The sequence below is a fragment of the Tupaia chinensis genome, unplaced genomic scaffold, assembly GCF_000334495.1.
Source record: "Tupaia chinensis unplaced genomic scaffold, TupChi_1.0 Scaffold148874_1, whole genome shotgun sequence".
NCBI lineage: Eukaryota > Metazoa > Chordata > Mammalia > Scandentia > Tupaiidae > Tupaia > Tupaia belangeri.
The window spans coordinates 1,712,840-1,731,254 of NW_006208722.1; the positions used below are offsets into that span (position 1 = coordinate 1,712,840).

At 41.1% G+C, this 18,415-nt stretch overlaps 1 protein-coding gene across 2 annotated transcripts in view; it reads left to right on the forward strand.

Moving 5' to 3' along the window:
- The window catches only part of SPG11 (SPG11 vesicle trafficking associated, spatacsin), a 92,945-nt gene that overhangs the window by 48,819 nt on the left and 25,711 nt on the right, over positions 1 to 18,415 (forward strand). For both annotated transcript variants that reach the window (XM_006170740.3, XM_014585100.2), the window contains 9 exons: positions 1,851 to 1,917; positions 5,176 to 5,341; positions 7,308 to 7,513; positions 8,132 to 8,240; positions 9,225 to 9,384; positions 9,757 to 10,029; positions 11,159 to 11,359; positions 12,048 to 12,155; positions 16,179 to 16,341. In XM_006170740.3, coding sequence (XP_006170802.1) covers positions 1,851 to 1,917; positions 5,176 to 5,341; positions 7,308 to 7,513; positions 8,132 to 8,240; positions 9,225 to 9,384; positions 9,757 to 10,029; positions 11,159 to 11,359; positions 12,048 to 12,155; positions 16,179 to 16,341 — 1,453 coding nt within the window. The remainder of the gene's footprint in view (positions 1 to 1,850; positions 1,918 to 5,175; positions 5,342 to 7,307; positions 7,514 to 8,131; positions 8,241 to 9,224; positions 9,385 to 9,756; positions 10,030 to 11,158; positions 11,360 to 12,047; positions 12,156 to 16,178; positions 16,342 to 18,415) is intronic.

Here is an 18,415-nt window from a genome sequence, read left to right on the forward strand (position 1 = left end):
TAGTCAACTACATGGGAGTCCAGCAACATAGCCATTATGCCAACTGCTGGTCACAGCAGCAAACTTTGTTTTAATAGCAAAATTTGAAGAAGGAAGCAATATGCTGGATTTATATTCTGGTGCAAGTGTCTAATATCAATGCATTTTGATAGTACTGGTATAATTTATTAGTAGGTTACATGAATACATACTACCTAAAGTGTTTTGGATAAATTCTTAAGTGGTTTTAGGTTGTTCTTTGTTCTGTTTTGAAGTTGACTGATGTAATTTCTTAGTATTATTATTTTAGGAAAATTATTTCTTCCTTAATAGACCACAGATTCCCTACTACTTTTATTTTTTTATTTATACTTTTATTTACTTTGAGAGAGAGATTTTTGCTACAGGGTGCATGCGCTCACCTGAGAGACAGAGAGACAGAAAGTGAGAAATCAACTCCCCCTGGTGGGAGGATGGCCATGCCTCAATCCCTTCTCTTCCATTTTCCTCTCAGGATCCTGAGTGTGCATGCACATGCTCCCAGCATGAGTTTTAAGTCACTGGGTCTGGGGCACAAGCCACGGTTGGCCACTTGAGCATCCACTGACAAAACCATTACAGCATTTGCTGGTCCCTATACATATATACATACATACATACATACATTTATTTATCTATCTATTTATCTACCTACCTACCATTTCCAGAAGATGTATGTATGGGGAGAGACAGAGAAAGAGGGAAAGTGAGAAAGCGCCTTCCAGGGGGGATGGTCATGCCACCATCCCTTCTTTTCTATTCTCTTTTTGGGATTTGGGGCATGCATGTATACAGACGCTGCATGCTTTTCAAGCTACCGGGTCCAGGACTTGAACTGCATTGTCACCCATGTGGGAGGGACCTGCCACCTTAACTATCATGCTACCAGCTGGCTTCCTCCTCTAATTTTAAATCAAAGCTGCTCTCGCCTTAGCCATCTAAATCCTGACTTAATAGTTTTGTTTTAATCTGTATCTCTCTGACACTTACTTTATAATGTGGCCAGGCTTTTGACCTGAACAAATGCCAGACAGCCACTGCTCCTTGCTGCCAAACCTTTTGTGACTGGCTCGTCCTTAAGCCACTATTTTTTCTTTGTTGATGTTGTTGTTCATCACATTCCTCCAGTCATTGATCTAGTTGTCTTAGTTTTTCCTTTCTTGTTCTACCCTTACTTTATCTTGTCATGCTTACATGGGAACACTTTCTAGCCTTTCAGTCCTCTTGCCTGTGATTCCAAAAGCATTTCTTTTCTTTTCTTTTTCTTTTTTTTTTGAAGAGAGATTTTTGCTGTAAGGTGTGTGCACTCACTGTAGAGACAGAGACAGAGGGATAGAAGGTGAGAAGTCACCCCCCAGAGGGTATGGCCACACTGCAACCCCTTCTCCATCCTCCTCTCAGGATCTTGGGCTCAAACGCACACATATTCTGCATGAGTTTTAAGCCACTGGGTCTGGGACTTGAACCACGGTCAACTCCGTGGGAGTCCAGCAACGTAAAAATTACACCATCTGTTGGTCCCCCCAAAAGCATTTCTAAAGCCTATTTTATGTTATAATCAATTCTGCTTTTACCAAAAAAGAGTAGACTTTACAGATACAATTTATAATAAAGAGAACCTTAAAAGAAACATAGTCAGTTCCCTTTTTAGTAATATAGATATCTAATTCTTTTTTTCTTGTTGGCTATGTTTAAATACTTTACGTGCAGAGAAATAAGGTTTTAAATTGCCCTGACAAAGGAAGCAGATTTCCCCTGAAGTCGTTTTATGAATTTTCTTTACTTATTTTAGAATCACTGAAATTTTAACTCTGGCTTTTCCCCCTTTTCAGTCACTATCACCCTTTGACCCTAGCAGATTGTTTGGCTGGCAGCCTGCCAACACCCTAGCTATTGGAGGTAAGTCATGACGCGTGCTTCTCACTTTAGAAGCATTTAGCAGTGCTGACCATAGAGATGAATGCACGTAAAGCTGACCCAGTGTTTTCACTGCTTTCTGTTTTAAAAATAAAGGTGCATTCCAATGGAAAACACTTGCCAGGAGGCTGGATTAAAAACATGTGTTAAGTCACGCAGTGCTATACTTGGTGGGGAATATAACGTGTACCTTCTGCTTACGTTTCTCCTTTTTCCAAAAACCCCTCTTTGTTTGCAATGTCAGGTTATAAAGGTTAAGAACAAGGTATTGGCATTAAAGAAATCCTGATGCTGCCATAGCTGTGTGGCTTGGAAAAGTGATTTAATTTTTCTCCAATTCCCTATAAAATAAGGTTAATAAGTGTCCACTTCACATATTACTGTGAGAATGAAAAGAGACAAGGCATTTAGAGAGCTCCCTCATGATGCCAATATACACATACCATACTCTGTAGACCATAATGAGACCAGTTATCTCATTCTTAAATTCTGCTTTTTTTCTTTCTTTTACCTGTGCATTAGTCTTTAATTTCATGTTATCTGTGAACCATTTTGTATTATTACAGCCTCTCTTACTGTAAATTAGGCTTCACATTAGTACTGTCCATCTATGTGTACCCTGTAAGCTATTTAGTGACGTATGTAAGAATGAATTTTCTAATTGATCTATATTATAAGTTCAATTTTTAAATAAATTATTCTTTTTAAAATTATCTATTTAATTTTATTTGTTATTATTATTTTTTTTAATTTGACCAAAGAGACAGAGAGAGCAAGAGAAGGAGAAAGTGGGAAAGCAAGCTGCTAGGTCTGGGACACGAACTGTGGTCAGCCATGTAGGAGTCCAGCACCTTAACCACCACGCCACTTGGTGGCCCTAAGTTCAAATTTTTAAATGTATTTATTACCTATTATAATTTTTAAAAATTCATTTATTTATTTCTTCCATGGCATGCACACATGCATACACACACACACACACACACACACACACACACACAGAGAGAGATTCAGAGAAAAAGGCACCCTACCCCAAACAGAGTCTCCACATTGCAGTCCACCCCAACTGCAGCCAGGCCAGATCAGGGGCACGCATATGCATGTGCACCCAGCTTCTACAAAGAGGCTTCAGGACAGAGACCCAGGGCCTTCCCATGTAGGTCCAGTTGGACTACCACCGCACCTCCGTCTAGCCCTTAAATGTTGATATATTGAATTTACCTATACCAGAGTCCAGTGCAGTATCATACTATGATAAACACTCTGTAAATATTTATTGAGTGCTGGAAAAATAGTATTTATTACATCTTCCAGTGGAAATACCTTAACCTCTATGAAATTACTAGAGAATAGACGAAGTCCCCTGTCCTCTTGTAGTGGCGTCAGCTCCATCACTGAGCTGGCATCCTCACCCCCCTCTTGAGAGTGAACACTCTGCTAAGAACTTTAGGGGAAAGAGAAATTAAAGGGATGTTTCCCACAGTTTTTTAGAAGTTTAAGATACTCTTGAGGAAATAAAGCACAAAGTAAAAGAAACAATTGTCAAGAAAACATAATACATATTTATACAGTGAAGAGTTATATTTCATTTTTTTTAAGAGAGATTTTTGCTATAGGGCATGTACGCTTCGCCTCTCCCAGCCTCTACAAGTGAACGTGCCCTCTGACAAATTAAAAAAATAAAAATAAAAATAGAAAAAATGATTTAAAGCAACTGCAGGAGTGGATCAACATACACAAATAAAAAAAATGGAATTGTCAGAGTTTGCAGATAGTATGTTTTGTATATAGAAAGCCCTAGAGACTGGCCCGACAACAGTAGCATGCACTTGTAGACTTTACCGCTCTGTAGGCTAAGGCCCTGTGGGAGGCCTATAGCAAAAACCTCTCTATTAAAAGAAAAAAATGATAAGCATATCGAACCATCACATTATCCACCTTAAATATGTACAGTTTAAAAATGATAAATAAGTTACTTAAGGTCCTGATGTCAAAACCAGGAATCAGTCACACACTTTTATGAACCCAGAGCTCTATTATCGCTGGGTCACTAGGTCTACCTAACTGAAGTGTCTTCCCTCTCCTGGAAACAGTGTCATCAGTGGGACAGCTTCCAGAGTTATTTTTGATCAGTTTATACATTCAAGCACAATGACTCCAGCTCACTCACAGTAGCCCCCAAATGAGCACACACAAGTTCTGAGAGTCACTCCTGGGTCCACTTTCTCCCGTTCCCAGTAGATGCTCCTCATTTGGTTTAGAGGTGTTCCAGGTATTGAGAACTCTCCCCAAAGCCATATGTTAGCATCTGTAACAACAGATGGGCTCCTTGTGTAGCCAGAGAGAAGAAATCTCTGCACCCCCAGCAGCCACTGAGCCTTGTTCAGTGGGCAGACATACCTTCCCAGTTCTCTGCCAAGGCTACAGTTCTCATAGGAGCAAGATTCGTTTATTTAAACAAATTATTAGTTATTTAATTCCATTTGTTATTATTATTTCTTTGACCAGAGAAAGAAAGGAAAGGAAAGCTAGAAAGCAAGCCACCAGGTCTGGGACTTGAACTGCAGTCGACCATGTGGGAATCCAGCACCATCAACCACCACCACACCACCTGCCAGCTAGCGCAATCCTCAGTGATGAGCCCAATGTGCTCGTTGCACTGGGTCATGGATGTCCAGAGAGGAGAGGAGACAGCCAGAGCACTCAGCAGGTTAGAAACAGCTCTCTAGTGCTAATTTTGGATCCTGAGACAGTTTTTAAAGAAAAGAATTTAAAAAAAAAGAAGAAAGGATTTAAAATGACAAGTTCAGTCAGGAAAAAAGCAAGAGTTTTTATGCAGCTTCTCAGGTAAATGTATGAAAAAAGGGCTATTTCTATACATTGAAGTAAACTCTTACATTTGGTATGTTTAAATGATACTCAGTGATGCAAAATGATTACAGCAACCACATTTCTTTTACTATTAAGTTAGAGTTAAATTTTTCATGTGTGAATCTGAAATTAATCATGGTGAGGTAAAAATTAATATTGCTTGGGGCCAATAGTTGGTATGGTGGTTAAGGGTGCTGGGCTCCCACATGGCCAACTGCAGTTCGAGTCCTAGACCTGGCAGCTTGCTTTCTCACTTTCTCTCTCACTGTGTCCCTCTCCAATCAAATTAAAATAAGTAAATTAATAAAGTTAAGTTTTAAAAATAAATATCATCTTTTTTTTTGTAATTGCTTCATTTTCCCCCACCAGATGCATCAAGTCACCTCCCACATTTTTCAAGCCCTGACCTGGTTAATAAGTATGCTGTAGTGGAACGTCTGAATTTTGCTTATTATTTACATCATGGACGGCCATCATTTGCATTTGGTACTTTCCTGGTCCAGGAATTAATCAAGAGCAAGACTCCCAAACAGCTGTGAGTATATAATTTGTCCTCTTAGAAAAAGGCGTATGTGGGACTAGCCAGTGGCATGGTGGTTAAGGCAGCTGGATCCCACATAGTTTTCTATATGGTTTGAATCCTGGACCTGGCGACTTGAAAAATATGCCAGGACATGTGTGTGCATGCCCAAAATTCTGAAAAGAGAAATAGAGCAGAGAGGGTTACTAGGTCACCATCCCCCATGGGGGGATGCTTCTACTTCCCCCACCCCTCTTTCTCTGGCAAATGCACATACCCTCTAGCAGATTATAAAAGAAAAAAGAGACATTATTTGTGTTTTTTGCATATACATTAAACAAACTTACTAAATCTTATAACTCTGGTATAGACATTTGCTTTTCTGCATGTCCCAAGTTTTTGATATTTGGCATATGTGATGTTTGGTAATAGGAAAAAGATTAAAAAAAATACATTTTAAGATAAAAAACATTTTAAAATTATGGGGAGCTTAAATATTAGCAGTTATTCCATAGAGGGAATCTATAATAATGAGATGTGAATTCTGTAAGTTTTTTTTTTATAATTCAGTTTTACAAAACACAGGGTTGAGAGGAATATTTGATCCAATGAGAAACTAAATATAGATTTACTTTATTGGTTTGTTTCATACTTAACAAAATAATGCATTTTTATGGTAAAATATTCAAGGAGCTCAGGAAGGTGAAAATGAAAGATAAAGTCCCTCAGACTCCCATTCGCATTCCACATAGTAAACATGGTTAATGATTTCTTACACATCTTTCCAGAAACTCTTCTACACTTGAAAAAGGCGTATATGAATCTTTTAAAATGTACTTTTTGGGGTCAGCAGGTGGTATGTAAGTTAAGGTGTCTGGATCCCACATGGTCAACTCTTTAGTTTGAATCCTGGACCCAGAGGCTAGAAAACCATGCTGGACACATGTGTGTGCATGCACAAAACCCAAAAGGGGACGATAGGGAAAGGGATTGCAGCATGGCCATCCCTCTGGGGGTACTTTCTCACTCCCTCCTACCATCCCTTTCCAGTGAGCGCATGTGCCTATAGCAAAAAAAAAAAAAAAAAAACACTTTTAAAAAAATTATATCAACTTTAAATGGCATTAATTTTCTTTTCTTTCCTGTTTCAAACTTTTTTTGTGGGACCATCAGTTGGCATAATGGCTACGTCACTGGACTCCCATGTGGTTGACCGCGGTTCAAGTCCTGGACCTGGTGGCTTAAACTTAAGCCAGGTGCATGTGCGTGCGTGCCCAAGATCCCAAGAGGAGAATGGAGGAGAAGGGATTGCAGCGTGCCCATACCCCCAGGGGATGATTTCTCTCTTTCTGTCTCTCTGTCTCTATCTGGCAAGCACACTCACCCTATAGCAAAAACCTCTCCCCCCCAAAAAAAAAAAAATGTTTTGCTATAGGGTATATGAGCTTCCTAGAGACAGGCAGGGACAGAGAGAGAGGGGAAATGAGAGAAGAGGACCATGCTGCAGCCCCCCTTCTCTTGAGATTTTAGTCACACCATGTACACATGCACACATGCCAGGTGTGATTTTAAAGCCACCCGTCAGGGAATCAAACTGCTATGAGGGATACAGAAACTGCTGTGTTTCTGGCTGGCCAGCATTAATTTTCTTGATAGTTTATATACATGCTCATAGTTGATAAGATCACAGTTGGCTATTCTTCAAAAGTTTCATTTCTTGTCTTCTTGATGATGTTGGAAGGAACACTAATTTATATTAAGAGAAAATAAGTGTAAAGGAATGGGGGTTATGGAGCCAGAGACAACTGAAAAATGACCAGAAACCTAATGGATGTGTGCAAGGGCATAAAAAGGGAAGGGGGAAGATGCCGCAAGTTGAGGTCTGGGACTCCCTATATCACCAGTGTAATTCCACTTGTTTTTTCCTGGTGGAGAAAATGTTTTCCATGGGCTAATGTGATTTTATTCCTTTCTTTTTCAGGATCCAGCAAGTAGGCAATGAAGCCTATGTTTTAGGGCTCTCCTCCTTCCATGTACCTTCAATAGGAGCGGCCTGTGTGTGTTTCTTAGAATTGCTTGGCCTCGACAGCCTCAAGCTCAGAGTTGATATGAAAGTGGCCAATATCATTTTGAGCTACAGGTGTAGAAATGAAGATGCTCCATACAGCTTGATCAGAGAGTCTCTAGGTATAATGCCTTTTCTTTACATGTGCCTTGTTTTGTCCATTGGAGAATGGGTGAATAGACCTGTGAGGCATTGAATTGTGAGTAGTTGGGGAGAAAAAATTATCTTCCTGGTTCATCCTTTGTCTGCTGAGTGCATATTCTTTTTTTTAAGAATTATTTTATTTAACTTCCTTTCTTCCTTCCTTCATTCCTTTCTTTCTCTCTTCCTCCCTTCCTCTCTTTCTTTCTTTCTCTCTCTCTTTTCCTTTCTTTCTCTCTCTCTTCCTCTCATTCCCTCTCTCTCTCTCTTTCTCTCTCTGTCTTTTTTCTTCCTCTATTTCTTTCTCTCTCTCTTTCTCTCTCTCTTTCTTTCTTTTCTCCAGAGAAGGGACAGAGAGAGAGAGAGAAAGTGAGAAAGCAAGGCGCCAGATCCAGTACTTGAACAACAGTCAACCATGTGAGAGCCCAGCGCCCTTAACCAAACGCCACCTGCTGGCCCCAGCTGAGTGCATATTCTTTATCTCACTTTCTAGGGTGCTTTAACTGGGTGATGAAATGGCCCTGGGCATACAATTCAAACAGAAATCCCCAGGTCCTGACTTTTTTCCTTGACCATATTTAATTGTTTTATTTCTGTAGCTGAAAAACTGTCTAAACTGGCCAATGGTGAAAAGGCAATCACAGAAGAATTGCTTGGGTTCTTAGAAGAAGGTACCTGGAACAGCATTCAGCAGCAGGAAGTGAAGAGGTCTGTGAGCTGCAATCCTAACCTCTTTTCTAGCAAGCTTGTTATGCCAACCTTTGGTTGTCTGTCTTTCTTCAGACACCTCTGGGACATCCTCCTAGGACTTATTTTTCTTACTTATTCAGCATATAGCAGATACCGAGTAAATGGATAATGATTTTCTTAAAGTTTTTACTTATTGGGGCCAGCAGGTGGCATGGTGGTTGAGGGCGCTGGATTCCCACATGGGCAACCATGGTTCGAGTCCCAGACCTGGCAGCTTGCTTTCTCACTTTCCCTCTCTCTCTTGCTCCCTCTCTGGTCAAATAATAATAATAATAATAAATAAAGTTAAATAAAATAATTCTTAATAAAAAGTTTTACCTATTTATTTCATGAGCAACAGAGAGAGAGAGTACCCCCAGTGGGGTCCCAGGACTGCATTCCACCCAGCTTCAGCCAGCCCTGGGTTGTGGGCACATGTGCCCTTGTTTATTCTGGATGCAAACCAAAAACCTTCCCATGTGGGTCAGCCTTGAAGATCACCACATTTTAGTGCTGCACAACCATCCATCCCCTTGGCCAGTGATTTTAATGGCTTCTTGCCATCAGTGGAAGGAGAATGAAGGTAGTCCATTCTCATTTAGGACTTATCAAAAGCTAGAATCTTTGTCTCCTCCACTATCCTGTTGGTCAGGGCAGTCTTTAAAGTGTTACTTGTTGAAATAATTTCGGAAGTGTAGGATGGGTCTCATTTGATTCTAGGTGATGCTCTTTTATTATTATTATTATTACTATTTATTTCATTTTATTTATCATTTATTATTGAATGCATTCACACTCAGTGTATCTCTCAAGCTGCAGGGGCCAGGATCAGAACCACAGTCGGCCATGTGGGATCTAGCTCCATACACTTAACAGCTTAACCACTGTGTTATACGGATGACCCTAAAGCTCTATTTCAATAAGTTTTCTTTCTACCACCTTCACTCTTAATTCTAATTATAGGGTGTCCAATGAATCTAGCAGCCAGTGGGCATTAGTGGTGCAGTTCTGCAGACTCCACAACATGAAACCGAGCACAGCATACCTTAGAGAATGTGCCAAAGCAAACGACTGGCTGCAGTTCATTATTCACAGCCAACTTCATAACTACCATCCAGAGGAGGTAAGCCACTGGTTTTGGTAGTATTCAAGAGGAAACTGGAACACTTCTCAGGAGAAAAATTATGTTCTTACTGTTGTGTGGCTCTAAGCTTTTGTTTGATAGGATACTGTTATTTCTAATAAGATTTCAGAGGGTTGGCATCAGACAAGGGACTAGTCACTCATAATGAAGAGCTGAAAAGTTTTGTGACTCCAGATGAGATAAGGAAATTCATTTAAAAGCAGCAAACAGCTTTGTAAAATTACATGGTCATCTCTGACAAAGTTCATGGTGAGAAAGAATAATTTTGCCTCTGCTTTCTTTAAAACACTTTTAGCTCCAGTGGAAACTGAAAGATAGGTTTCTATTTTGATCATCTAATATATTTTCTAGGTGAAATCCCTTCTCCAGTACTTCAGCCCAGTCCTTCAAGACCACTTAAGGCTCGCATTTGAGCACTTGCCCTCCGTGTGCAACTCCAGTATGGACAATAATCAGGTCTTCTACAAGTCCCCCCAGGAGCTCCAGGGAAACAAAGGCGAGACGACCGATTTATTTGCAATTCTGCTCCAGTGCTCAGAGGAGCCAGATGCCTGGCGCTGGCTCCTGGCAGAGGCAGTGAGACAACAGGCGCCTGTCCTTAGTGTCCTGGCCTCGTGTCTCCAGGTGAGTCAGGAGAAGCCTAAATTAAGGATCCAGAGAGCAGCAGAAAAAGTAGTGAGGAACAGGGAAGGCTGATCATCAGTGTAGTGACAGTGACAGTTTCCAGTGTGAGCTTCCAAGGTCATCGCAACTTCCTGTGCTTCTCTAGTTCTGGCTCGGTCTGATCATCAGTGTAGTGACAGTGACAGGTTCCAATGTGAGCTTCCAAGGTTATTGCAACTTCCTGTGCTTCTCTAGCTCAGGCTTGGTCAGAGCCTTGGTTGCTGGCTGGAGGTCTCAGAGAAGGATGCCTGGGTGGACCGACTACAGCTGCTGCTTGAGCACTTTGCGGGGAAGGCGGATGTTCCAGGGGGTCCTTAATTGCAGCTGAATGAGGGGCAGTTACTCTCCCCTACCCAGTACGTCCCTGACTTCCGCTCTGTCCTCCTCTGTCTTCTCCTTGGCCTTTTGAAGTGTGACCCTCCCTCCTGCCACACTATGGGACATTTTATAATTATCCCTCAGTTTTTCATTAGAGATTTTTAATGTCTGAAAACTTTTCAAGTAATTTTAACTAATTAAATGAGATGACTTGTTTGATAAACAGGAAATACCCATCTGTAGCATTTTTCAAAACGTTTGACAGAGACAAACCCTCCACACCAAGGGTCATGGTCACACTGCAATCCATTCTTCCCTCCTTTCAGGACTTTTAGCACACATCCACACATGCCTGGCATGTTTCTCAAGCTGCTAGGTCCAGGGTTCAAGCCACGCAGCTGACCATGTGGGATCCAACCACTTTAATCACCACACCATGGGCTGGCCCACATAGGGGTTTTTGTTTGTTCCAAGTTTATTTATTTCTTCTATGAAGGAAGGAGAGACAAAGAGAGAGAGAGACAACATCTCCAATAGGGTCTTGACACTGAGTTCCACCCTGAAACTCAACCAGCCCCAAATTATGGGCACACATGCAGCCTCGCCCTAGGGAAGTCTCGACCCTTTGTGGGTTAACCCAGACCCTTTGTGGGTTAACCCAGCAGAGCATCACGTTTTACCACTGCGCTACCTCCTGGCCCCTTTCTGTAGCATTTGTGTATCTGTCAGGTAATCCAAACCCAGTTATTTTTGAGAATTTATTCAATGGCAGGATGCCAGTGCTCTTCCTTGTCTCTGTGTCTGGATCATCACTTCTGTGGAGGACAGTGTAGCAGCTGAAGCAGTGGGGCACATTCAGGACTTAATCGAGAGCCACACCTGGGACCTTGAGGACCTTTCAGTCATCTGGAGGACATTATTAACAAGACAGAAGAGCAAAACTCTCATCAAAGCGTCCCAACTCTTCGCTAAGGTAGTGATGGTCATTTTATTTCTTTTCAGACCTTAGGAGGGATATTTCAGCATATCCATTGCTAGCTTTTTCTTATTCCCATCCCTGGATTCTTTTTTTACCCACCAGTAGATGGAGATAATAGAAACAGAACTACCATTTATCTAGCAAAGTGCTTTATATACTTTTTTTGGTCAGTTTTCACAGTAATCCTATACAAAGGTAATATTTTATGAGGATCTTAAAAAGTAGTATTATCTGCATTTTGCAGATTAATAGACCAAAGGCTCATAGAACTTAAGTAACCTACCCAAGGTCTCAAAGTTACTCTTCTAAACTTCTGTGCTCTAAACAACTCCAAGTGAAAGCCAGGGAAATCTATGGATCAATAGCAGATGGGGTGGGGCAGTGCAGCCAGCTACCCAGGTGTGTATTGTAGAGGTCAGAGCGCCACCTAGTGGGATGTGTCCTGCCTGTGGTGATGGACCAGGTGTAGAACAGACAGAAAACATATTGTTGAGTACTCTTTCTCCTAAGAGTAAAAGAAAATACAAATTTAACTTCCTTTCTTTTTAACAGATGACACTTAATACTACTGTGAAGCTATTATTAATAGCAAATATTTTAGTAACATTCTCTAAATTGGCATTATTTATTGAGAAAAGATTGAGTTTAGGACTTTGTAACTGATCCAAACTTTTCTTCTAAGGATTCCCCACTACTGTTGATAATGGAGATGTATGAACTGTGTATGTTCTTCAAGAATTACAAGGAAGCAGAAGCTAAACTTCTGGATTTCCAGCAGAGCCTTGAAACTGTAAGTTTCAACTAGCTACAGCGTGGCTGAGAGAAGCAGAGATATGCCAGGTGTTTGCAGAGAGAGGGAGAGCTGTGGGTGGCTTTTTCTTCTACAGCAGCCTGCACTTGTGAGAGTTTGTATCTTCTCAGGAGAGCTAGAACTCACTCGGGTTCTCATGAGAGAGCATTAATTTATTTACAAGGCCTCTGCTTCTGTGATACAATTGCTATGATTCAGTCACCACCAACAGGCCTCACCACCTCCCAATACCATCACATTGGAAACTAAATTCCAAAACATGAATATTTGGGGGACAAACCGTTTGTGCCATTGCAGAGATGTGGAAACCAGACGAGAGTTGTTAGAGCCTTGCTTCAGCAGCTTACCAGTTGCCAGGACCAGAGAGGTTTCATGTAATGTGTTAACTGATCAGTCCTGGTGGTGTAGCCAGGCTTGGTAGTAAAGGGATTAATGGAATCTGATGTGGACCGAAGAGAGGAGAGCGATGATACTGGGGACACATTTTGCCACTCAGCTCTGACCTTGTTGAGTATGAAGGATATTGAGTACTGCTCTATTCATGGTGATAGAAAGTGATTTTGGGGACCGGCAGATAGCATAATGGCTACGTTGCTGGACTCCCATTGTAGTTGACTGTGGTTCAAGTCCTGGACCTGGTGGCTTAAACTCATGCCAGGTGCATGTGCGTGTGTGCCCAAAATCCTGAGAGAAGAAAGGAGGAGAAAGGATTGCAGCATGGCCATCTCCCCGGGGGGTGATTTCTCACTTTCTGTCTCTCTGTCTTTCTCTGTCTATCTAGTGAGCACACGCGCCTTATGGCAAAAACCTCTCCAAATAAAAAAAGAAAGCAATTTTTTTTCTTCAGTACTTTGATATTCAAATGATGCTGAGCTGTGTGGTCAGTTCTAGGCTTTACCTATTTAGATGCTTGTTTATAGCCTGCTTACCCTTGTCAAGCTTATTAACCCTGTAACAAAAGAGGAAATTTTATGAAAGGAGAGGGATGGGCCATCAGGTGATGCGGTGATTAAGGTGCTGGACCCCTACATAGCTGACCATGATTCAAGTCCCGGATCTGGCTGCTTGAAAATCATACCGGGCTTGTGTGCATGCCCAAAATCCCAGGAGGAGAATGGCCATCCCCCCAGGTGATTTCTCACTTTCCCTCTCTGCCTCTCAGCAATGAGCACACATGTTTTATGGCAAAACCTAAAAACAAAAAGGAAAGGGAAGGTGCTTAGTCCAGCTTAGAATATTTGGCTCTTTTGCCTTTATCACAAAAGAGCTCTGTGAAAATTAGACAAAAGTATATAGCAATTCTCCCCAGTAGATGTGTCACACTGGAAAATCAGTACAAGTGTTTGTTCTCTGTCATATCGGTATTACCTGTAATGAAGATTTCTAAATGTTATATATTTGAAAATACTGAGTCAGTTACTGGCATGTGACCGGGGTTCCTGCATCACAGAAAACAGGCACATGAATCCGTCAGCCTGCTCCCCTCTGTGACTATAGTCCTTCCAGGTGTTGTCATCTTGCCTGGTGGCCCCACACCAGCCTCCTGCAGTGGCGCAGCACAGCTGCCCTCGTCCTGCCCCAGCCCTTTCCTTCCACATAGTTCTTCCTCCAGTTAGTTCTGTCTTCTGTCTGCAGTAGCCCCTCCTCTTACAGCAACAGAGTTAGGTAAATAGTAACAAAAAACAACAAAGACTAAGAAGTAATGCCTTAATCCCAGCTAATATATTTAAAAGAATTATTTTATTTAACTTTATTTATCATTATTATTATTTTCCAGTTTGATCAGACAGAGAGAGAGAGAGAAAGAAAGTGAGAAGGCGAGCCATGTGGGAGTCCGGCACCTTTAACCACCATGCCATGCCACCTGCCAGCACCAATCCCAACTAATTTTAATAAGGATATGCAGGGGAGAAAGAATCGAGAATAGAAGTATTATATAACATTTGATTCTTATAAAAATCAAAGTCAAGTCAGAATGATTATAGAAAATATTGAGTAACAATGTTAAAGCAGGAATAATAGCCAATAATGAGCTGACTGCCATTGTTCTCTTTCTCATAACAATACCCTGAATCCTTTGAAATGAAGGAGAAACTTCAAAATAGTGGATAAGCCCTATTGAAATTTCAGAGAAGAGGATGACAAATGGGCAGGGAATACCACCCAGGACAAAGGAGAGAATAGTAGAGAAGGGAATTCCAAGTAGGGGTAAGAAGATAGCAGTAATGTAACATCAGATTTATTAAGAAGTACTTTATTTAACTTTACTTAATTTATTTTAATTTGACCAGAGAGGGACTGAGAGAAAGAGAGAAAGTGAGAAAGCAAGCCACCAGGCCTGGGACTTGAACCGCAGTTGGCCATGTGGGAGTTCAGTGCCCTTAACCACTCTGCCACCTGCCAGCCCTGTAACATCAGATTTTACAAGCCATTTCTTTTTTTAAAAAGAATTATTTTTTAATTTTATTTTTATTCATTCACTTATTTTAATTTAACCACAGACTTACACACAGAAAGAGAGAGAGGGAAAGTGAGAAAGAAGTCACCAGGTCAAGGACTCAAACTGTAGTGGGCCATATAGGAGTGTTCAGTACCTTGACTATCACACCACCTGCTGGTTCCCTTATAAGCCTTTTTTTTTTTTTTTGGAGAGGTTTTTCCTATAGGGCGCGTGCGCTCGCCAGACAGACAGAGAGAGACATAGAGACAGAAAGCGAGAAATCACCCCCCAGGGGGGATGGTCACGCCGCAATCCCTTCTCCATTCTCCTCTTGGGATCTTGGGCACGCACACACACGTGCCCGGCGTGAGTTTTAAGCCACCAGGTCCAGGACGTGAACCGCGGTCGACTACATGGGAGTCCAGCGACATAGCCATTACGCTAACTGCTGGTTCCCTAAGCCATTTTTAAATTTAAGGTCTTGGCAGTCTTGGACCTTATCCTGTAGGGAATATTGCACTTCTAGAATCCATATTAGAGCCGGAAGCCTCTTTGCATATTAGAGTTACCTTCCAAGCAGCTGCTAAGTGTGATCTAAAGTATAAGGAAGCATCTGGCCAGACGAGGGCCTAACTCGGCACTAGGCACAGAGCTGATGAATTGTAAGGTTTTGGTGCCTGTCAACATAAATCTTTTTTGAAACCAGAAAGTTTTCTGTTCCACTAAAAGGCCCAGAGAAAGAGAAACAATGGCAGTCAGCTCATTATTTTTTGTAAATACCTTGTATGAGGTCTAGTGTTAACTATGGAACTAGTAAGAACCAAACATCAGTCTTCCAAAAGTAATACAAAGCAAGGGGCCAGTAAAACTCAGGACTGAAGTCAGTAAGGAAGCACCTTATGGGAAAGCACCTTCCTTAGTCTCTAAAATTTGCTTTTTCCTCCACTGTCTTAGATGTTTGCCACACCCACTTGTAGAAATATAGCCTGGTATAAGACTTGGAGTCATCTTCCTATTTATATGGTTAGCATTTGATTGAAACAACATCAGCCATAAGCATAGTAGTAGAACGAGCGCAGCAATGCTAAGCAAGTCTAAGAGATTTTTATGAATTTAATATCTGAATTCAAGGGCAGGGCTAGATATCTCTCTGAAGAAGCTGATAAGTGAAATATGTCTGGTTAACTTCACAGCGATTCACAGGACTATTAATATGATAGTCACTAACTGGGGGTACTTACTTGAATTAACTCCATAGTTGGCAGTTCGTTTTTTAGGACCTTTGCCCAACTTTGACTTTCTTGTATGTAGCTCTCTATAACACACTGGGAATTCTCACAGAGACAAAGTGCAAAGCTGCTGAGGGGGGACTTATACTTGCCAATCCGAGCCCCATTACCAGTTCCTGCCATCTGGAAGGACCTGAGTAAGCATCCCCCTTATAACAGGAGGTGATTTTTGAGGATATCTTGGCTTTCTTAGACATTCCCATATTTGGAGATTTTTGATTCACTGTTTCTCTGAAACCACTTTCCCTGAGCCGCCTCCTTTCTCTTTTGTAGCTTGACACCACAGCCACAAGGGTCCACTCTGTCATCCCTGCCACATGGCTGAAGAAACAGGTGTGTTTCCTTTTGAAGCTTATGCTCCAGCAGTGCGAGACCCAGTATGAGCTGGGAAAGCTTTTACATCTGTTTGTTGGCATAGAGCATCTCTTCTCTGATGGTAAGACAGTCCTCACAATTAAGTTGCTGTTATAATTAATTTAATTAAGAAAATAACTTTTTAAATTAATAAATTAATTAATTTTTAGCAGAAGAAAATGCTATATGTTGGTTAGAAGAGTTTTGGCCAACATCTGAATTAACATAATAAGATACTTTTGTTTTACAGGAGATCAGACTTAGTCATGTGGGCTCACAGGGTGCAACTCAAGTTCTAAGGTCTGTTCTCAGAACTTCTTGGAGAGCTGGTCTGGTGTTGGTAAATTCTTTCCGGTTTTGTTTATCCGAGAATGTTCTTGTCTTTTCTTCCCATATGAAGGATAATCTTGCCAGGTACAGTATTCTTGGTTGAAATTGCTTTTCCCTTAACACTTTGAATATATTTTCCCATTCTTTCCTTGCTCGCATTGTTTCTGATAAGGGATCCACTGTTAGCCTGATGGCATATCCTTTGTAGGTAACTTGACTTTTCTCTTGTGCCAATCTTAGTATGTTGTCTTTGTCTTTGGTTCTGTTCAACCTGGGTATAATGTGTCCTGGAGAAGATCTTCTTGGGTTGATTATATTTGAGATCTTTTATATTTCTTGGAACTTCTGGATATTTGAATGCTACTCTAGGTCTGGAAAATTTTCTTCCAGGATGTCATGGAAGAGATTATCATGCCCTTATGAGTCTCTTCACTTTCTGGGATACCAATGATCCGGATGTTTGTACGTTTGATGGTATCTAGTATTCTTCGTATATTATTCTCATTTTGGGGCGCAATTTTCTCAGTCTTCGTGGTGGATTTTTCTAGGCCAGTGATTCTATCTTCTACACCTGAGAATCAATTTTCTGTATAATCTAGTATGCTTTTCATACTTTCAGGGGATGTTTGATTTCCTGTATTATAGCCTTCATCTCTAACAGGTTCATTTGATTCTTTTTCTATGCTATTTATTTCTTCTTTCAGATCTTGCAAGAATTTCCTCACCTCCTGGAACTCATCAGCTCCTTTCTCCTGCCTCTTCTGCATTTCATTGTCTCTCTTCTCTTCCATCTCTTTTAGCTTTGTCACTATGAATATTCTAAATTCTTTATTTGACATTTCTGTGAGTTTCATTGTACTGTCTGAGGATGAAGAGGAGTTATTCTTTTCCCTTGGAGGAGAGGTATTTTCTTGCTTTCCTATATTTCTTGTGACCCTGCAGTGATTTCTGGTCATCTGATGGATGGTGCATTTCTTCCTAGTTCTTGAGTTCAGTCTGAGCATTCAGAGGCGTGCAGGAGAAGGTGAAGTACAATCTTTTTTCTGTTCCATTTTTCACTCTTTGTGCATCAGACTCAGTGGGAATTGAGAAATATCCTAACCCTAGTTATATTCAGATATTTGGATCCAGTTCACTTGGACCTGTCTAGACACTCAGTGCATGGAGGCTAAACAGCCAAGGAATAAGAATAAAGAAAAAAGGAAGAGTTAGAGAAGAGGAAAGAAGAAGAAAAAATAAAAAAGAAGAAAGAAAAAAAAATTTAAAAACTTTAGATTTTAATTTTATAAAGGAAAAAATGAAAACCACAGCCCACGCAAAAATACTATTTCACAGCTCAAGTTCAGTATTCATCTCAGGATGGGCCTGGGTTTGAGCTTTTCCTAAATGGAATGGGGAAAGGCACAGGTTAGCACAATAAAGGAGGGGCTTGAGAGCCTAGAGAATACTTTACCTTAAAATAAATAAATAAATGAATGAATGAATGAATGAATGATACAGGGAGATGCACAGAGATGGTGAGAATGAGACAGAGGCAGCCCTACCCACTAGAAATGAATCTGGAGGGAGAAGCCTCAGCAGAAAATCTTCATTTTTAGTCAATGAAAGCAGTATTTCACAGCTCAAGTTCAGTAGCCATCTCCAAGAAAATAATTTTTTTTGGGGGGGGGAGAGGTTTTTGAGATAGGGCACGTGCACTCACCAGACAGACAAGAGAGAGATAGAGAGACAGAAAGCGAAAAATCACCCCTCGGGGGGATGGCCACGCTGCAATCCCTTCTCCTCCATTCTCCTCTCGGGATCTTGGGCACGCACGCACACGCACC